The sequence below is a fragment of the Mastomys coucha genome, unplaced genomic scaffold, assembly GCF_008632895.1.
Source record: "Mastomys coucha isolate ucsf_1 unplaced genomic scaffold, UCSF_Mcou_1 pScaffold12, whole genome shotgun sequence".
Classification (NCBI taxonomy): Eukaryota; Metazoa; Chordata; class Mammalia; order Rodentia; family Muridae; genus Mastomys; species Mastomys coucha.
In genome coordinates this window covers 24374276-24396889 of record NW_022196894.1, presented here as the reverse complement: position 1 = coordinate 24396889, position 22614 = coordinate 24374276, and the positions used below count along the sequence as shown (strand labels likewise).

Here is a 22614-nt window from a genome sequence, read left to right as displayed (position 1 = left end):
TATATATATATATATATATATATATATATATATATATATATATATGTGGTGTATACATGGGTACATGTGCTTAGATGTGGGGTTATGCTTGTGTGTATTCATATGTGCATGGTTGTGCATATGTGTGCATGTGTGCTTCATAGTGTACATGTAGTGTGTGTATGCTTGTGTGTACACATATGTGTGTTTCTATGTGCATGTGTATATATGTGTGCATGCCTGTTTTTGCTGCTATTTTTGCTTACTTTGGCTTCGTTTGTAAAATAATTTCCTTCACTTTAAATTTTCAATAAGTAATGTAACTTTAGGGCATTTTAATTCTATTTCTGCATTCTTATTATTCATATATCTTATTTTTCCTGATGTAGGCCTGTTTTTAAAATCACCAATAGTATAGCCTTCTGGCAAACTTTCTTTGCTACAAAGATATTATTGTTTTATATGCTCATTTCATGAAACTTAAATGGAACTTGAATTTCTTATTGATTACTTTTATGTAAAAGTAGCCTTTTCTGTACTTTAGAGTATGGTTTCATGTTCATATTAACAGAGATTCTTCAAAATGCCTCCACCCTGAGTTGTTTCCACTTTTGGTTTTTTGAGACAAGGTTTCTCTGTGTTTCCCTGGCTGTCATGGAACTCACTCTGTAGACCAGGCTGGCCTCAAACTCAGAAATCTGCTTGCCTTTGCCTCCCAAGTGCTAGGATTAAAGGTGTGTGCCACCACTTCCTGGCTTGTTCCCACTTTTTCCTTCCCCCATGACAAGTCTATTTTCTTTCTTTCCTTATACTGTTCTCATCCAACTGGCTCTTCTTTTCTCTATGGCAATAGGCTGGGCATTAAGAAGAAAGGCCTCAGGCATTTCTGGCAGGCATCTTTCCAGCCCTGCATTCGAGTTCTTGCTGCTCTTGCTAGTATTTCTGACATCCAGTGAAACCACTCTAGCCTAGAAGAACTTCTTGCTAAAGGACTTGTGACTTGTCTCAGGGAGAGAAATCTCTTCTGCCTTTACTGCTGATTCTGCACAGGCCTGTCGTAAGTTCCACTCACTATCTTTTCACAATGATCAGCAAGGCCTATTGCCTTTGATTTAATATAGCTGGAACTTATTTATGTGTTTGGATTCATGTGAATGTTAAGTGACATACTTAGATATTTCTTATACCAATTCGCACACACTAAAAAGTAATCAACAATATCTGTTTTAAGGTACTAAGATATTTACATTTTATACATGACCTCCAATGTATATCTCTTCTGAGGAGATCATGTTCAGGAATCTGACTGGCAATGGTTTTCTTCTTTACCTCTGTGTAAACATTGACTCTGCGGATGCCAACATGCTATTGTGTGTCTCACTTAGTTTGCTGAGAATTCTTCCTATGGAATTTGCTGGACACTGTGATCGAGTTTTCCAGTTTAGTACCTGTGCATAGTCCCTGAGAGTCAAAGGCTATGCTGCAGTGCCCCACAGGTGTCCCCTTCCAATATTCATATTTTTGGATAAAACACTTTCCAAATACTCAGATGTGAGAGTAACCCAAAATGAGGGCAATCAACAGAGTACACATAGTGAATAAATTACAGTATTGATTCATCAAGGAGCTGAGATTCATGTCACTAATCAGCCCCTTCCAACTTCACAAGGCAGTGAGTGGAAGTGGGCAGCATTACTCAAAACATGTTCCTCAGGAGTTAACAGAAATTAAGTAGTTAGTTCTGGGACTCCAGAAAACACCATTGAGCAACAGGAAGCTGAGGCAAAGCAACCCACACCCCTCCTTCTAACAGAACAAAACAAGAAAGTGGCAAAAAATTGTACATAGATATTAATGGAGAAATCAAAAGGTCCAATGATAAAAATATCAGGGTTATTAATGTTACCATTTAACTCAACAGGCATTTAATCATTAAAAAAAAAAAAAGCCATGAGTCCTAGTTTTCTTACCTTATACCAAGTGACCGATGGTTTGACACTAGAAGGAAAGTATCCATCTACATTTGGACATGTGATCTTGTGAATACCATGTTCAATATACAGCTTGTGCACTGGGAGTCTCATGGGGGAATTGAAACAGCTTTCCTTCTGAACAACTTCCAGGGGAAAGGCAACTTTGCTGCAGTAAGTTGTATTCCTGGAAAGACAAACATGCAATGATCAGGGAGGCTCATCCGCATTTGATGTAATATAGCTGGGACTTCTTTATATGTGTGAACTCCTGTGATTATTAAGTGACTCACTGAGACATCTCCGATACCACTTAGCACCATACACTAAAATGCAAACTTAAATATCTCCTGTTAATGCACTAATACACTTATACGCTATACATGACCTCCAACGTGTATTGAAAGGGTTCATTTAGAACACTGTCAGCAGTAACATTTTTATTAAGGCAAAGGTAAAGGTGGCATGTTTAAGGGTGCAATCAACCATTGAAAATTAAATGTTTCCAGGATTTTAGCTTCTGATTAGTAAGTTCTAGAATTTTTCTTGTTTTACAAGATCAGAATTCTATGAAGGAGAAATAGAGCCAATCTGTAACCCAAAATTTCTAGCCAGTTATCTCAGTCAGGAAAATAGGGAGAATAATAGAAAAAACAATCAAAACAGACATAAAGGAAATTATAACACAGTTTTCAATACTGTTATATGTACCTACAGGCAAGTGTGAAAGACAAAAACCAGCACAGAAAAATCATACAAAGAGTAGGAAGTGTGCACTAGTGTTTGTCCAGACTGAGTTACATCTCTGCCAAGCTCCGTTCCACTAAACCCTATCATATACTTCTACACTAAGCTCCCTATATAGTGAGTACCTCAGATATATTTTAATTAAATGTATAATAATTCAAATCTATATGTGTATATTATAATCATCATGTGTAATCTTGGTAAGATGTAACTTCAACACTGCCACTTGAATATGAGAATATGAGCAATAAAATATAGGGACATGCATGCATCTAAGTCCAAAGGCTTAAACCTGCCCGAATCCATCTCGAAGCTTGAATGAGAATGACCTCATAGACCCCCTACACTCCCATGCTGGACTTCAGCATGCGGTAGACCTATTTAGATAGGACTAAGAAGTGAGACCTTGTTGGAGGAGGTGTGTCAATGGGGGTGAACTTTGAGGCTCCAAAAGCCCATACCATTCTAAGCTTTCTGTTTCATGGTTATCATTTCAAGACAGGAATTCTCAGCTTCTGATTCACCATGATGCCCTCATGCCCTGCTGTCATGGTTTCTGTCTTGATGGTCATGGATCCTCTGGAACCATGAGCCCAAAACTAAATGTGCCCTTTTATAAGTTTCCTTGGTCATGTGTTTTACCAGAGAAATAGGAGAGTAACTAGTTAGAAGTTAGTACAAGATAGAGGATATTGATAAGACTGGTTTTTAACATGCTGTTTTATGGAAGAATGTGGAATCTTTTGCGATTCTGGGCTAGGAAGGCTATTGAATGCTGTAAGCAAGGCTTAAGAGCTCATTCTAGCCAGAGCTGTGAATACAGTCAGGGGAAGATTAATATAGGTTCTGCATTCTTAGGTGCATGGCAGAGACATCAGTAGTACCAGGTGCACAACAAAGAAAAATGCCAAGCAGAAACAGGGGATGGCTCCTTACTAAAGATTTGCCAATGTTCACCTTGGAAATGTTAAAAGATAAACAATTGTTAAAGATGAAAAAGAGCTCAAAGAACATGGGTCCTGCTTTTCCACTGTATAGATAGAGGTGCCAAAGCTACAGCTTTGTACATAACCTACCTTAGTGTATCAGCTAAGCAGTAGCAAAAATTTTATTCTTCTGTCTCTCACCCAATGTTCTTTCCAATACAATTGTCCTTATGTCCCTACTTATAGCATTTTTTTGGACATAGATAATAAAAATATGGAAATCTGATGTTCATTAGAAGCCCATCTATGAATCTGAAGTTTCTTCCAATAAGATTATTATTGGATGATAACTTCAAAGGACACCTCCCTGACTACATGGATTCTCTAAACGTCCAATGATGCAAAGAAATATTTTTAGAATAGAGCAGAGACCCTTTTCACCTAATAAAATAACATACATTTATCAAAACTTTGTTTTAAGTCTCTGTCAAAGAAGAGTTAACATCTATGACAGAGAAAGGAAACAAAGTTACTAATTATTAGAGGATGAAATGTGTGGAAAGCCTCCATTAATTCAAATGTTAAGTTTATAGCTCACAGAAGCTTGGAGCTGGATTATCCTTGGAAATAAGTCTTTAATGATAAAGATATAATTTAGGCAAATTAAGTCATATACATGGACCTTTTATTCAAGATAGTTACTTCATTATAATTAAAGGGTAGGACACAGGATGGAAGAAGAAAGGATGGAGAGAAGATGGGTATATGTAAATCAAGCACTGGGAATGAAACCCATCCTGCTAACTGTGTTCTCAGACTTGCAGCCTCAAAAACTGATACCAATATCACCAATAAAGTGGGAAATTGTGTTAAATGAAGAAAGAAAAAAACCAACCAACCAACCAACCAACAAACAAAATATTCATGTCCTATATGTGACTTTAGAAAACAAATCATGGCTTGGTAGCAAAAGGGGTCTGTGAGAGCTAGCCCCATTGTGGATTTAGATATTCTAATTTTTTTGAGCAAACATCTGCATTGAATTGTAGAAAAGAAAATGGACACTTTAATGGAATTAACAATAAAGGTCCATAGATATTTTAAGAACAAAGATGGATTTGGTGAACTTTGGTTGGCTGCTTTAGGTTGTAGTTTTGTATTCCAAGGTCTATGGTATTCACTTGCTTCTGAGGAGAATTTTGGTTGAAAATGTAAAAGCACTATGCTAAATATATTGATGCATCCCAAATAGTCTTTCTTCTATAAACATACTTCGAGTGTGTTGTCTCTGCCAGGTACTTTTAAAGATAAGCTTAGCATATCAGATATGAATATACTCTTCATTGTTCATTTACTAGGGAAAAATGCCTCCAGGCAAAGCAAATGGGTAGGCAGGAACCAAGGCCATGGAAAGAAGCCAATAAACCCAACCCCATCTTCATACACCATTGCCGTATATCACTTCTTGTGAAGAATGTTCTCAAAGACAGAACCTCTCTGCATACCACCTCCTTCCTCCCACTTCAGCTAGGCCACTGAGGTAAGGTGTAAACCATCTAAATGTGCCCATCCCCTGCCCAGTTGTCATAGTGTAATCATTTAAAGAATACCCTAGGGACTACAAGGACAAAGAAATGTCAAAACAGAGAAGCAGCCTACCTCAACATGCAGGTGTAATTGCCCGTGTCATTGAGGAGCGTGGGCCGGAACCACAGCACATCTTTCTCCTTACTGATGCGGTTCTCTGGGAGGCGGAAGTTAATAGGCTCCTCCAGGTCCCGGTCTTGCCTGGTCCAGTACCAGATCAGGGTAAGGCCAGAGGAATGGGCAGTGCTATAGTTGTACTTCAGGAAGTGTTCAAAGAGTGGGCACTTGATTCGAGCTGGCTCATCTTCAAACACTTGGATTTGTCGCATGGTATCCAGACCCCAGTCATCACAGCGTTCTGCGAAAAAGAAAAGATGAAAGGGTGGATGAGCACAGAGTGCTCCAGAACACTGACCTTTTCTAGGTGCCTCTTTCTCCCGTCATCTTCAATAATCTCCCTCTGATAAATATACATAATAAACATGGGCAGTATGAAGGAATTACTACTCCTCAGTCCTTTACTGATTTTGTGTTGTATTTTTTGGTGCCGGTTATTTGTGTCTTGGCACTGTGGAATTCTTCATGGACTACAGAATGATTCTCTTTTAAAGAAGACTTCATTTGATCAAACCACAGAGATATAAAGGTGTGGATGATGAAATTGAACCTGGAAATCCAACTCGTGTCTTGATGGAGAGAAGACTCCTAGTTTTTCCCAGTACTACTGCTTATGAAGCCAGACCTGTACTTTTCAGCAAAAATAAAATGTGTGCCATAAACTCATTGTAAGATACCCACTTGCCACGTTAAGAGGATACAATGAGGTAGATAAATGAATGAAAATATTATATTTTGTTAACTGATGAATCCAATAAACCCAAAGCATTAATGACCTTTTATACATTTATATTTTGTGGAGCAAATCTTTAAAATTCAGTGTATTTTACAGTTGTAATATACCTCAAGCTGGGCTACCCATGCATGTCAAAAGATGACCATTCTATGTAAATAGACTTGCAGAATTTAGGGGGAAAAATCTGCTAGTGTTTCAGTGAAAAAAGAAACCGTTAATGTTTTTATAATTTATTTTATATTGAAAAGTAATCACTGGTGTATCCTGGAAAGAAAAGATGTAATAGTTACTATTTTTTCCTGAGAGTGATATCAGAATGGTGTAATAAAGAAACCATAACAATATAGAAAAGATGGGCTGGAGAGATGGCTCAGTCATTAAAGGTTAGGATCACAACCGAAAATATAAGAATACAGAAAGATTTCCAGGGGTGATAAGGGCTCTGTGAGGACCAGCCAAACCACTGGAGAACAGTTTAATTTCTTTTAGTAGTGGTATATATATATATATATATATATATATATATATATATATGTGTGTGTGTGTGTGTATACACACACACATAATATATTATATGAGTAAATAAGTATAAAATATACATATGTGATATAATATGTTTAAGTACATAAAATACATACAAATTTTAAACTTAGTATAAGCTTCTCACACTCCAATTTATATCTAAAGCTTTCCATTTTATTTATAATAAATGGAATCAGGGTTTTTTAAAAAATCATATTATAATGAATGATATTTTAAAATAAAATAGTAACTAAGAATATGAATGAGAATGGCCCCCATAGGTTCATATGTTTGGATACTTGGTCTCTAGTTGGTGTCACTATTTGGGAAGGATTAACAGGGGAGGCATGCCACTGGGGGCAGGCTTTGAGGTTTCCAAGGACTCCTCTGATTCCCAGCTCACTCTCTGCTTCATGAGTTTCTCCATTTCGTGAACTCTAATCCCCACAACCCCAAGCCCAAGTAAACACTTTCCTTTAAAAGCTACCTTGGTTTTGCTGTTTCAGAAATAGAAATAGAAACATAACAATGACAGACCTCTTCTATGAAAACTCTAAAGTGGTGATTAAGGAAACCTGGGTACTCAAAAGGAAGATGCAGGAAGATCTCTAGGAGTTTGAGTCCAGTCTGGTCCACATAGAAAGTTCTAGGCCACACACAGCCTAGTACAGTGAGTTCCTATTTTAAAAAGAAACCCAGGAAGACACTAAATGAGAGAAACACCTCCCTGATCATTTATTCAAAGTATCAAGGTCAGGAACATGTCCATTGTACTAAAACCAATTGATAGGGTCAACAAAATAGCTGACAAAATTCTACTGATTTTCTTCACAGAAATAGAAAAAATTCTACTGATTTTCTTCACAGAAATAGAAAAAATAGACATTTGCTGAAGTGTTGCGGAAGCTCAGAAGACCCTAAATATCCACAGAAATGCTGAGCAAAAGGATAAAGCTAGAGGTATTGGCACACCAGATTTCAAGTTATACTACAGACCTGTGATCAAAACAAAAAGAGGACACTAAAATAGAAACATGGGCCAATTAAGGAGATAGAAGGCCACATAATTAGTCCCATCTGATTTTTTTTGACAGTGATGGCAAAAATACACACCAGAAGAAAGATGTCATCACCTCCAACATGTGATGTTGGGATAATATTAGAAGAATGTCAGTAATCCCTTTTCTTTTTCCCTTCACTAAACCAACTCCAAAGCACCTCAGTGTGAGCCCCAAAACTCTGATGCTGTTAGAGGATAAGTAGAGAGTGCACTTTAAGACACAGACATAGAGAAGGGCTTTCGAAATAGAACTCTGATCACTTAGGAAATAATACTAGCAACGGAAGAGTTGATCTGTTTGGCTACAGGCAGAAGCCTCTCCAGGTTCCACATCCCTACTCTTAAACAACTCAGCTAAGGTCACATGCATCGACTTCTGGGAGCCTCTCTATCCCTGGTCTCTTAGACTCCCTATAGATTCCTCCAACTCCTCCACCCCCAGCAGCTAAAGATTTCCATTAATTTTCCTAATCTTCTGGCCTTTTCTCCTGTCTTGTAGCCAGACAGGACTCCCCACCCCCAATGGAAGGATAAAAACACCAACCCACCCACAAAACTTTTTGACCCAAAATTTGTTCTATCTAAAAGTAATTCAAGAACAAAGATGGATCAGAGACTGAAGGAATAGCTGACCAGGGCCTGGACCAGTTTGAGATGCATCCCATGGGCAAGCACCAATTCCTGGCACTATTAGGAATACTCTGTTATGCTTGCAAACAGCAACCTAGCATAACCCTCCACTGATGGGCTTCACCCAGAAGCCAATAGAAAGAGATTTGGAGACCCATAGTTAAACACTGGATGGACATTGTGAACTGGTATGGAAGAGTTGGGGAAGGACTGAAGGCCCTGAAGGGGATAGGAACTGCATGGGAAGATCAATAGGGTCAACTAACCTAGACACTCGGGAGCTCTCAGAGACTGAGCCACAAACCAAAGAGCATACACAGGCTGGACGAAAGCCCCTGGAACATATGTAGAAGATGTGCAGCTCAGTCTCTATGTGGGTTGCCCAACAACTGGAATGGATGCTATTCTTAAAGCTGTAGCCTGATCATGGAATCTGTTTCTTAACAGGGCTGCTTTGTCTGGATTCATTGGGAGAAGATAAGTCTAATGCTTTAAAGACTTCATATGCTGGGTTAAGGGATAACCAGAGGGGCTTCACTTCAGAGTAGAAGGGGAAGGGGAATGGTGAGGAACTCAGCAAGGGGGAGAATTTGTGATGTAAAAAAGCAAACAAACACGCAAATAAATAAATAAAAGTGAATCTCATACAATTAACAGGTCAGTCCAACAAAGAAAACTGCTGATTGAGTGGAGAATCAGAAGCCCAAAGAATCAGAGAAGACCATTGACAACCACACACCAAACATGTGACTGATATCTAGATTATACAAAGAACCTCCAAAAATGAAATGTCAAGGAATCAAACAACTCAATCAAAAAGACATTGTGGTGCTGATTCTGTCTCAGCAAGTGAGAATGACTGTCATCGTCATCACCACCACCACTACCACCACCACCATCATCATCATAAGATGGGAGCTGGGGAAAAGGGAAGCCTATCTACTGTTGATGTGCATATCAACTGGAAATCAGTGTGAATGGATCTCAAAAAAATAAAAACAGGACTACATGACCCAGATATACCCATCTTAGTCTTACATCCAAAGGAATCTCTATCCTACTACAGAGATAATAGCTCATCATGGTCACTGACACTCTATTCACAATGTCCAGGAAATAGAATCAGCTTAGGCTGATTCATTAACTGATCAAAGGATAAGTAAAATATGATAAACACACACACACACACACACACACACACACACACACACACACCATGGAATTGTACTCCACTGTAAAGGAAAAATTAAATTAGGCAGAAAAATGGATGGAACTGAGAATTTTATACTAAGGGAGGGTAAATCCAGGCCCAGAAAGACAAATTTGATGTTCTCTCTCAGAAGTGAATTTAAGGTTATAATTTGTAATTTGAGTGTTCACTTTGGTGTATGTAGAGGTCTGTAAGCTATAAATGATCCATGAGAGGCAGAGAGTGAAGAGGCCATGGGGAGGGAGAGAAGACTAACAAACGTGACAGCATAGAAGGCAAAGAATGTTCAGAGTTTTAAGTTTAAACAGGAGTGGGAACAGAGAGATGGGGAAGAAAACAAGGTTTGAACAAGTTTTATGGAAACCCACTATTTTGTGAGCTAATAAAAACATGATTTAACAACAACAACAACCAAAACAGGAGTTATTTAAACAGAGGTCCTCTACACTGGTGAATAATGTGTCCTACAGAAGAAATATGTTGTTTAATAAAAAAAAATCTCAGTGCCTACTGTGGGATACGTTCCTACCAGCTGTTGGCCAGGGAGACTCCACAGGCCTCCTAAAGAACATAGGCTATTGTTATTGTTCTTGATTGCTCACCATAACTAGATAAAATGACCTTATTCCTGAACATGCCACAGTTTGGTTAGAAAAAAACACAAATTAAACTGGAACTGCTGAGGAAAGTTTCTCTATGTTGGCTGGCTCTGACAGTGTTGGAATACGCCATACAGGCCACTAGAGGAAAAAAATTGTCAATGTTTTTATTCAGTGGTAAACTTTGCCTAATATAATACTGATCTGCCCAGAAAGACTTATCCATTCATAAAATAGAGCAATGCATGTTATGAACGTAAGCAACTACTTTCTCATTATATTTTAGCCCTGTTCCACAGCAAAGAATGCATGCCTTGTACTCTAAACCTACTTGGACACAATCCTGTGGCTGGGGAGGAAGAAGATAGTCACCCTTGGTGTAGGATGACTTAGTATTGTTGTTTTGCAAAATACACATGGTCTCAATTTGTGTTCTAAATATTTGTGTTTCTATCTAGAAACTTAGTCAGAAGAGCTTGATTTTTTTATTTTGTGGGGTTTTTTTGTTGTTGTTGTTCTTTTTTTGTGGTTCTTGCTTTGGAGTGGTCAGCAGTCAGTGCAGAGACTCATAAACCATCAAGATGCTGAGAATAATGACTATTGACTGTTCAGTTCTATCAGCAATCTTCTTATAGCCAACACTGAGAGAATATAACAGTAGATGGGGCTGGGAGTACATGAGAGGAAGAAAATGTCAGAAGGCTTCAAAAAGCTGTCTCCTGAACATGACTTGGCTGTTGTCCTCATGAACTCGTGAACAATAGCAGTGTTTACTCGCACAAGATATGCACAAGATCAAGCCAATCGACATTCCACCATGGATTTGAGAAACTCTGATGAAGTCCCAACCCTAGGCAAGTAGCTACTGGCAGGTGATGGTTGCTAGGGGACGAGAAATCTTCTTCAAGGGCATGGTTATGGGAAAGTGGTCCATGCACCCATGTATATTTGATCATCACTTATTAGACTCATAGGGTTAGAAAAAAATAGACATGAACATAGGTGGCAATATGGTCAGGGGTAGGAGAGAAGAGTAAAGGGTGGAGATGACCATTTTTCATGTATACATTTTTCATGTATACATGAAAAATCACTATAACATAGATCAAGCAATAATATGACCACTTTCTTTTTAATTTTTCACACATCTTACTTTTAATCCTAAGTAATGGAATGATGTTGCATGCCCTGGCACTGGAGCTATACTTACATAAGCAAGCTTTCTGTATTTGTAAATAATGCTTTTATTAGTTCATTGAGAATTTTATAGAGTGTCTATTGATCATGTTTTCTTCCTCCAAAATGCCTCCCACATCCTCCCCTACCTCTCAATCCACCCAATTTCTAGTTCTCTCTCCCTCACTTTTCCTTCTCCCTGTCTCACCACATTTGTTTTGTGTTTGAAGTTGTATTAATTATAATATCCTCACATTACTTGAATGTTACTATTTTATAGTATTTAAATTTTATTCATTATGACATCTTCCTGAACAATTTCCTCAAAGTGCAAAAGATATTTTTTTCTGGAATGATTAATTAGGATTATGATATATACCATCTAAATAATACATACCAATTTTATAAGCAATTGTTAAATATAAAATTACAATGAACTCATGTATTTTCTAAAAGGACTTTGTTTATGTTTATTTGTGCCTTGAGTATTTTGCCTGCATGTATGTATGTCTATGCAACACATACATGTGTATTTCCCTCAGAGGACAGAAGAGGACATTGAATTCCCTTAGAACTGAAGTGACAGAAAGCTGTGAGCCACACTGTGGTACTGGGAACTAAACCAAGGTCACTAGAAGAGCTGCAGCATCACAGCGGCCCCCAAATTCTGTCTCAATAGTGGAATCATCTGCTTCTGGTGAGAGGGGTAAGGCTGTCATCCTTATACATCACCACTTAGGACTCTTTTTCTGAAAAATTAAATGTTACACAAATTTTAAACTCCTTCTTTTAGATGCTTTTATGTTTGTCTATCTTAACATAAAAATTATTTTAATCATCATTCAACAGCTCTCAAAGTTGTCTTCAAAACCAGTCTGTATTTGTTTTCTAGTCTGCATCATCCACCTCTGCAATGGGAAGGTATAATTCTTTCAGTTGGGAAGGCTGTTTCTATCTTCTTGAATCTGGGCTAATACTGAGATTTATATGGCAAATACAGTGCAGCCACAGATCTTACAACTTGCAACCTACTTGTTTTCTTGCAATCCTCTTATTACTATAAGAATAAATCTGGTTCAACTCAGAGCTGAAGTGAGCACCAACTTGTGTACATGTCGACCATACCTAAAAGGACAGCTGTCTGGCCAAATCCCAAACCTATAACTGCCCAAGGCCAGCCCAGAGTAAATGCCCCAGGCAACCAAAGACTCAAGAGCACAGCTGCACGTGTAACAATTAAGGTGAAGACTTATAAAATTTCAGATTATTCCACAAACTGTTTGCAGCAGTAACTAACAGTCAACACAACTATGTCAACGATTATTTTACTTTTGACAAAAGCCAAGAATTACATATTTTTATCTCAGAAAAAAGAAAAAATTATTTGACTTCTAAATAGTTCTCCAGTCCTTTCCATGATCCAGTGATGAGTAACTTTTAATCCTCTTTCATTAACTTTGCTTTTTGTATTCAGCATGCAAGGAGAGCTGGAAAGCTCAAAGGCTGTTTACTTCAATGTGCATTTATGATAACTATACAATATTACTTTTAAAAAACATTTGTTCACACTCATTAATTACATTTTCATTAGTGCTGTGAAGCTGCCGAAGAAGTGCATTTATTGTACAGAAATTGGTGACAGCTTCTCTGATAAACTTAACAGTTTTAATATGTGACCCCAATTCTAGTACTTTCTCAAGCTCCATTGACACAAAAATATTTTTCCAAGACATGATCCAAAGTATCAACAAGAATAAGAGAGATGACTATGTCAATATTAAAGGGACACAAACTAACCAATTTAGCAGATTTCAAAACACAAACCTTAAGCCAGCAAGGAAATGTTGGAGAACAAACTGAGCTGCAATCCTGAATGCAGCCAAGACCAAGACCTAGAAACCATCAGCAGGAATACAAAGAGTGCTGTTAAGCCGCCCTCTTCCTCACATATTAGAGACAGTTGCAAGTAAGAAGAGGCATGTGACTTACTTGGGTCAATACACAAATGCCACTTGTGGTGGGTGTTTTAATGGCTAGGTTGTATTTCATCAAGCTCTCTTCTGTCTTGAGAAATATGACACAAAGACTGAGCCTCCCTTGTGTAGGTGCCTCCATGTAATGCAGGACATCTTCTAAGTCACAGAGACTGAAACTTCCTCATTACCACTATAACCACTATGTTCTAACCTGGAAAATGAATCACATACCCCAAACACTAAAGAGATTGTGTCTCTGAGGGGAGTGGTAAATTAAAAAGGATTAGATGAAAACTATCAATGAAGATTATATTCTCCACTCCATTTCCCCTTCCCTCACTGAGCAGAATTCAACACATAACTCCAAGGTAAGGGCATCCAGATTACTTATTTTGAAGACAGGGTGTTTACTACGTAGCTCTGGCTGGATCTAGGACTTGCCACATAGAGCAGAGATCTGGTTGCCTCCTCTCCGCTCCCCAGTGATGGGATTAAAGGCATGTCCACTATGATTCCCTTCGGTCATTCAGACTTTGGGACCTGGCCCTAAGCAGGAAAATGAAAGAATCTTCACTATAAGGCCAAATATTTTAACTTGGGGCACTTGAATTCATTGTGCACCACGTCACCCAAAGGAGAGTTCCAAAGCTGAACCTCACATTCCCTTTTCAGATTTCTAATCAGCTTCTTAAACATAATTATAAAATCCAGGAAGAGTTGGAGAAATTTTTCTACAAAAATATACTTCTCAGTGACATAAATTGAAAGAATCTCGGAAAAGCTCAGATTATTCAAGGAAGACATTTTAAAGGTACTGTGATTCTTATCCTGCAGAACAAGATTCTGTAAAAGAGAGATAAAGACTAACTAAAATTCTAGTATGACTGCAAACATAAAACTTTAATAGATGGTTTGCTAGGAAGTTGAAATTGAGGTTTTCTTAAAAGGTAAAGTAAAAAAGAAGCGTATATAGAAAATAGACAGTGAAATTAGAAAGCTAGTCCAGGAAGTGCAGCATTTTGTGATACAAACCACAAAAGGAAAGAAATTAAAGAGAAAGAAGAAAGCTTTCAATTCAGTCGCTCAAAGGAATAAGTTCCAGGGTGGAAGTACGGACCATTCTGATGCAAAGGGCCCTATCATTACGCCCATTGTGCCCCACCACAGGCAGTGAAAATAGACCTATACCAGCCAGGCATTCTGAAAACATTAGAATGAAAAAGATGATTCTATAAACTACAAAGAAGTATGAATGAAAAAACTGTACACGGAAGTAAAGTCAGAAATAAGTGCTAGAGAAACCTCCACATTGAAACTGAAGGTTAGAAGATAATAGGCAGGCAGGAAGAAAAAGGACTTCCAGTCTTGATTCTAACAGCACAATCAAGTGTTAAGGTCATATTTGCAGACTTACACATGTTATTATTCCCCATGCTCTCTATCAGAAAGGCTCCAGGGTATGCATGTCATGAAAGTGATAAATAAAAATACAAAGAAAAACCCAGGATCAGGATTGGGAGATTCAATTTAAGTGAGCAAAGTAACAGTGCACAGTGTGGCTGGAAAGGTCTCAGGATAAGAGCCTTGTGGCAGAGTTCATCGAAGAATGATCCAGAGAGTGGAAATCAACAATAAGGAGAAGTAATCAAGTGTCTGATGGATTACAGTGACATTATCACTGTAAAAAAAAAAAAAAGAGAGAGAAAGGTTTTCAGAAAAGCAAGAAAAAGAAAGAAAATGATTAAGAAAAGACAATCCAGAGCACATGGAAAATACAATTAATAAATACAAAAGTTAGAAAAGTAACTTAAAAATAGCATATTGTAATGTACGGTCTCATTATTTAAGTGATTGTAATTCAATATGCAATGGTATTGGGTAGTGAGGACAAGGTAGGAAAATATTGGGAAGATAAAAAGTGAAACAAGATAACTTTTATTTTGTTATCACAAAAATAAAAATAGAATGCATTGGGTTGAATAAAAAAATAGCAAGATACATAAATTGATTAGCAAAATGTAGATGGAACAAAGCTGAAGAAATAAGTAAAATATTTAGAAGTGCCTTTGAGGAAGGTAACTGGTGGGGTAAAGAAAGTCATAAAATATCTTACAATAATTGACAAAATAATTGTATGATTTTCTATAAGGTTATTGAAAAGTTACAAAATGGAAAGGAAGGAAAGAAGAAAGGAAGGAAATAATAAAGAAAGAGAAGGAATGTAGGAAGAGAAGTAAGAAGGGAGGGAGGTGAGACGGCAAGGAGGGATAGAGGAAAGATATATTATCTAATACAATTGACAAAGCCTTCATCGTTGCCAAATAATCTGAAAGGCACATACTTTCTTTTAGAATATTTCTTTGTTTTATGTTTTAATTGTGTTCCTATGAATGGCTCTAACAGTCAGTTCATTGTTCAGTTATAAAGTACATATTTTAAAAGACAAAGAGACAGAAGGTTAGAACAGCTGATTGAGGCTGGAATTTCACCATGGTATGCCTGTTGTCTGGATGAACTTAGGAACCACAGCCAGATGCTTCCTAAAAGCACTCACTGTCTACTGATGCTCCCATAGGCAGCTTTATTGAAGCTCTGCTTTCAATACAAATAGATGATGGTAAAGGCAAGACTCTTACATGAAAATTATCATTTTGATGTGGGGGATGTCTGACAGTGTATGTTTCAAAAATACAAGACAGTTAGTTGGTCAGCAATTACAAGTGTTCTTTAGAAGAGGAGGAGGAAATACAGAAGTTGAGAGACTCCAAAGAGTAAAGGCTATTGCACTGGGGAAGGCCAATGAGCTTCTTTAATTGTCTGGCCAATTTCATAATATTGAGTGGTGCTAATCATCTTAAAATTGTTCATGCATGCATGTCATATTAGGAGTTTTGTAGTTACGTTGCCAGTATTGAGGTGGCTGTAGAAATATCTTTGAGGCCATAGGTATTCTTAGATTTAAGTATTTGCTCAACTGCTACATCTTTGAAAGAAGGCTAGACAGTTGTTAGAACAGTCAATTATAACAGTTGGGGATTTGGGGACGATTACACGTGTTCAGGACTGTCATGAATAGCTTTTATTTTCTTAGAGAGTACTTCCATTAAGGTGTTAGCCACTGTCTCTGATCCCTTACTCCAGACTCAGCAACCAGTGGGCGACAGACCACAGGACCATCATTGGGAAATTGGAGAGAAATAGAACACCTTGCTGCGAGTCAATTATAACTTCATTAATGAAACTCTTTAATATTATAAGCTGGCACTTAGGTGCCTGGAGGTCATTACAGCCATGAGTAAATCTTTATAGAAAGAAAGTAGCAGAAAAGGAGAGCCAGCACAAAGTCTCCGTCACAAACAGACACTCAGACAGATGGATATCAAGTGGATCTCTGGTGATCCCAGTATGGCCTGTGGTAGACACTGAATAGATGCTCCTCAATACTGGGTTCTCCTCCCAGATCCATGGGAAGGTCATATATGCCTAAGTCTTAGGTTTAAACCATGTGATTTGATCTCAGCAAAGAAATAAGGGTGCTGATAATGTGTTTGAAAGATCATCCATAATCTTGGAGGCTTCCTCTCACCCTATATGGAGATTTTGTAGAATAGAAAAACGTAAAAAAATTATTTTTGCTTTTAAATTGAAATGTAATTATATAATTTCTCCCCAACCTCTCCCATGTGTTTTTCTTATTTCATTTCAAAAGCATCACTTCTGTTTCTTTAGCTATTATTATCATATATATATATGTATATATATGACATATATATATGCATTTATATACACAAATGTATGTGTGAACAAAAATATACATTTGTCTAAAAGCATAAATATAACCTGTTCATTATGTCTAGTATTACCTGTATCCATGTGATTTCAGGGCTGATCTAATGGTATTGGATAACCAACTATAGAGCTCATTCCTGGGTAGAAATATTTCTCCCATTCTTGGCATTTCTTAATTGCCCATGTATACCTTTGTCTGTGTGTGTGTCCCATGAGACTTCCCTCTTCCATATTAGCCTATACAGTCTGGTTTCGGTTAGATAGTCATATTTCCAGAACTTCATTGTTGTAGCTCCTATAACATTTCTAGAAGACACTCTCACAGTAGATTTCATGGTCCTCTGGCTCTTACAATTTTTCTTCTCCCTCTTTCACTATGTTCCATGAGGTTTAGGTACAGGACCTATAGAGGAAATGTATAAATGAGGCTGGGAACCCAATGACCATTTGTTCTCTGACTTTTTACTGATTGTGATTTTCTGTAATGATCTAATGGAGAAGTATCCCAAGATGGACTCCAGTATTCCCTAACATTTAGGAGTAGAGCTTCCTAGGTATGTGATCTTAATCTTTCAATGAACTTTGACATTAAGAGTAATAAACACATTTAAAAAAATCTCCATAATATTAAGACATTGAGTTTTATCATAAAAGACAACATTGCCTATCGTGACTAATGTGGAGCGGTTCGTTTCCTAGCATAAATAATTCAAAATCAGATACTTTAAAAAAATAATATAATAGTATAATAGAAGTAATAGCTTTTCAAGAAATAGTAAGACTTTTTGCCCACCTTCCCCTGACTGCTATACTGGAATTTGTGTGGCTTGAGCTTACTCAGATCTTATGCACATATTCAGGGACATTGTGAATTCATATATGCAAATGCCCTGTTGTATTCATAAAATATTGGGTTGTTGTTGTTGTTGTTGTTAGTTGTCTTCTATTTCTGGCTCTTATGCTCTTTCTGCTCCCTCTTCCAAGATAATCCCTCTGCCTTGGTAGGAGAGTGCTTGATATAGATGGCCCATTTGGGGCTGAGAACTCTACAGAAGAGTCATTGATAACTGATAGCTGCCAGGAGAGGAGAGTTAGTTTTCATTAAGGGTATGATCAATTTTGCTCCAGTGGATGGATACACACGCAAGACTATGTGAACAGTACAGATTGGACTCAATAGGCTTTTTCAAAATAAAAAGAGAGAGAAAGAACACAAAGTTGGAGGACAAGAAGAGGGTAGATGTGGGATGACTTGGGGAAGGGGCCATTAATATGACCAAAATACAATGTTTGAAATTTCCAAAGAATTAATACATATATAGAAGTAATAAGGAAATAGTATTTATTGAAGGTCTATACATGCTGATATCTGAATAAAAACTGAAAACTAAATTTTCACCTGAGTCCAATCATTTAATATATTTTTAATTAAAGTACATATAATTTATCTTTAAAGGAAGAAAACATAACAGTATTTGTTCAGTGTCTCCATTGTATTTTATTTCATATGAGTAAGACTGTGAAGTGAACCAGACTCCTTTCCCACAGGGATGGAGAATATACATATTGGTATTCATTAACATTAGTGAAATGCTATTATTGTTGAGCTTTTCCTTTGAGATATGTATCCGTTTGAAATTTACTCTATGAATTTTTAAGTTTCTCTAGCTGTTACCTGAGGATATTTTTTAGGGCATTTTAAAAATTATTCAGTGAAAAATAAAAATGAAATCTATGGCAACAGGCTACAATGTTGTGTAATACCAAATTAATTATATAATTCACTCTAGGCCCAGGCAGGGAAAGGCTGTTGTTCAAATAGAGTCATTTCTGATACTAGAAAAGGGAACATATCAAATTACTGGTTCAGTGAGCTACTTTTTGTTTAAAATGCCTTTTCTTATACAGCTAACTCCACAGTAGAAGTCCTGTCTAAATTGGCCCTTCATCGTGAGGGGGACACAAAAATCATCATTTCTCTCAGTCAAAGGGTTTCTTAAGGCTGAGCCTGGGTGACACACAGGAGTAATGGAAAAGCTGTGCAAAGCCAAGTCACTGGAAAATCCAGCCCACGCTCCTGACAGCAATTAGCATTTATATAGCAGGGTATACATTTTAACTAATTAATCTCACAACACCCTCTCGGGCCTCATGCCCATTCCCACATTACATGCCAGGAAATGGAGACAGAGAGATTCACAGGCTTCCTTTTGCCTGAGTGGTAGCACAAATAAGAACCGCCTGGACGTAGATCCAGGACACTTATTCCAAATCTATGCACACACATTCAAAGCAGGATATTTCCCATAGGAAAGCTGTTCATATATTTGTATTTATTAAATATTTATTGAGAACCTGCTGTGGCACTGAGCTGAGGGTTGAGGCATATAAGAATGCAGGATGCTCAGATACAGAAAAGCAAGAACAAAGATCTGCTTTGTAGAAGGCGTATGATAGACTTACACTCCAAATGGACTTATTTTCCAGATAAGATTTACTTCTGATATGACTTCAGATAAAATGGTTCCTTTCATCTTAGTTTCTGCACACATAGCTTAGCTATACAAGCAACAGACTTGAAACTGTGTGTGTGTGTGTGTGTGCGTGTGTGTGTGTGTGTGTGTGTGTGTGATGTAACAGATAAATGAGGTAAATGAATTTAAAGAGAGTAAATTTTGACTCTAGATTATAGAACTTTCCAGCCCATGACTTTATGGATATTTTTGATGTGGGTTTCTCTGTGATGGAGGAGGTATCTTCAAATCCTAGGAAGGAAACAGAGAAAGGACAGGGCCAGGGTTCCAGTATCTCCATCCATTCCCAGAGGAACCTAAATTCCTCTTAGTAGGATCCACTCTTAAAAGCTCTACAGTGTTCTAGTGTCACAGGCTGATATAAGCCGTCAAGGTTCATGCACTGGAGAGCATTCAAGATTCAAACCATAGCAATATAATAGCTTAATCTCTAAGACAAACTTGAATTCGTGCTAGCCCATCATGAAGTTACTAGCCTTAATAAAGCTAGGACTGATACAAACTTGGCCAAATGAAGCAAGCTGCTTTTGCTAAAACAGAGTGCCTCTTCCCTCTAGCTTGCTAATTGATGAGTATCTCAAAGCAGGTTCGAAGTTTGGCATCTATGCCATCATGTTGAACCTATCTTAGAATCAATTGTAGAAAATAATTTTGCTCTACTCTACCACAAACATATTAATCCCGTGTCCATCTGATTTATGGTGGTATAACATTGATTGGTCCTAAATTTACTTAAGCTCTCTTATCTGACTTCAATGGTGAAAGCACCTAGAAAAGTAGAGCACAGTGCTTTCAAGAGTTCAGGAATGGTGAACCTTGAAAGTAGATCCCTGCAGGATGAGACTGCCCCACACAGAACAATTGTTTCATGACAGGAACTGAGGCTTAACCTTTATGTAGGAACATCAGCTCATGATGTTAAGAAACTGGATTGTTCCATAAGGCAATATGACTTGAAGACCTTGTGGAACTAGAATGAGCTAATAAGCACCCAGACCAATGTGTAACCAAGGCTACACATACATATACAGTGCATACTTTTCATGCCCACTCCAACTCTCTCTCTATTAAACGTGGAAGTCAGTACTTATGAAGACACTAATGCCTTATCTTTCCAATATAACTATATGGAATACTAAATTAACTTCTGGATTTCACCATTACTATTCTATTTGTTTTTTACAGTGAAAGGTCAGACCTCATTGTCTGGGACACCCTCAAATCAGAGCTCTACCTTACTCCTCTCATAATAGTAATTAAAAATAATATTTAAAATAAGCTTGGTAACATATGGTTTTGTTATTTTATATTACAAAAAGAGAGAGTACAGGATGATGGTGATGGTGCTGAGACTAAATCCGGATTATTATCAATCCATTTCTACACTCCAAACTGCAATCAAATGTTGATTAGATCACCTTGAAAATCTTGCCATCAGAATCTTCTAGTACTTCTATTGTGAATGGAAGTCAGAGAGTAACTGAAACAGAAGAGCTAGATTTACATTCATTCTAGTAGTTTGCTTAACTTTGTGTTTTCAAGCGATATGTGTGACTCAAGCTGAGAGCCAATGGTAAGGAAGTCACACCTATTGAGGATCATGAACATCAAGGAGAAATCGATAAGTACAGGTAGGATTGTGAGACAAATATGGGACTTTCCGAATGAAAACAGCAAGTCTCCCAAAAAAGAGATGTGGCAGAGAGCAAAACATAAAGTTGGGGAATTAAAGACATGATTCATAGGCAAGCTCTGATACCTACCAGCTCTATTCATTAATTTCTAAACCACATGCTAAGCATCCCACCATATACACACTAAACTCGAGTATTACAGTAAATTCTCATCAACACTACAAATACCTATTAAAACTTGCCTACTAACTGGCAAGAAACAACATACTTTTATATATATTTATATATACACACACACATATATACATAATTTGACATGTGATAAGATCGATGGGTCAGGGATGGTGGTAGAGGAAACAGGAAAAATGAAGCAGAGGTACCCAACGCTAGCAACAATAGCCAGGGTAGTCAATGAGACCAATGATGTCTGTCAATTATTTTCAGCACCTATTTTACATCTAAGAATCAAGGTTTCTAGTGATACAGAATTCTTATGCAGCATGAATGATATGTACAACTGTATGAATCTTCTGTATACTTGGAAGTTTCTAGTTACCATTGTAAGTACTAGTTAAAATTAACCTGTGAATTGTCATTCTTGATTGTGGCGGATCTCCAGGTCTGTGGCAGATTCTGCATGTCTCATCTATGGCACTTCTATGGCAACATCTCCTCTACTTTTAGAGCTTGGGAATTTTAAGGTTGACTCATAGCTACTCAGAATAAAAGTGACATTTCCCAGTTAGCCATTCACTTACATGTGATGAGAAAAGTTAAGTTCCAGCCAATGGGATGTCTGAAAGTATCCTAGGGTAGAGACTTTTGGCTTTTTGGTTTTTTTGTTTTTTTGGGGTTTTTTTGTTGTTGTTGTTGTTTTTGTTTTTTTGTTTTTTTGTTTTTTTTGTTTTTTTAAGACAGGGTTTCTCTGTGTAGCCCTGGCTATCCTGGAACTCACTCTGTAGACCAGGTTGGCCTCGAACTGAGAGATTTGCCTGCCTCTGCCTCCCAAGTGCTGGGATTAAAGGCATGCGCCACCACTGCCCAGCTGAGACTTTTCTTGAGACACACTAAAACATGGAACAGTTCCTGCAGCATCTGCTATATCCGCCTCTATATCTAACTGTTTAGAACATGGGCATGGGAGTTAGGGCTCCATCACAGGTCAATAGAATGGAGGTCAGACTCTAAAGTTGCTGAAACAAGGCAGGATTTTGCACAGCTTATACAGCTGTTTTGCCAGTCTTGAACTGTCTTCTTCTAAATTTTCCGTGACCAATAAACACTTTTATATTGTGTTCTTTTTATACCGTGTTCAAAGAGTTGTCCTTGGCTTACCAGTCCCTTAGAAACCTGACAGGATTGAAGACTTCAGACCCCATTGGAATTTAATGGCACCAGAATTTTCATTTTAAAGATGCTGTG

The 22614-nt window shown here is 37.6% G+C and overlaps 1 protein-coding gene and 1 long non-coding RNA gene across 4 annotated transcripts in view; one reads left to right on the top strand and one right to left on the bottom strand.

The window, feature by feature from the left end:
• Nucleotides 1-9290, top strand: part of LOC116085770 — a 58060-nt gene extending 48770 nt beyond the window's left edge. Inside the window, exons 5-6 of the long non-coding RNA XR_004116709.1 lie at nucleotides 4981-5162; nucleotides 8932-9290. This is a non-coding gene — a long non-coding RNA (uncharacterized LOC116085770). The remainder of the gene's footprint in view (nucleotides 1-4980; nucleotides 5163-8931) is intronic.
• Nucleotides 1-22614, bottom strand: part of Il1rap (interleukin 1 receptor accessory protein) — a 142963-nt gene that overhangs the window by 48664 nt on the left and 71685 nt on the right. For all 3 annotated transcript variants that reach the window (XR_004116708.1, XM_031363558.1, XM_031363560.1), the window contains exons 3-4: nucleotides 5282-5567; nucleotides 1950-2136 (exon numbers count right to left, since the gene is read on the bottom strand). Coding sequence is in view for 2 of the 3 variants with exons in the window: in XM_031363558.1 (XP_031219418.1) it covers nucleotides 1950-2136; nucleotides 5282-5567 (473 nt within the window). In the remaining variant the exon portion in view is untranslated. The remainder of the gene's footprint in view (nucleotides 1-1949; nucleotides 2137-5281; nucleotides 5568-22614) is intronic.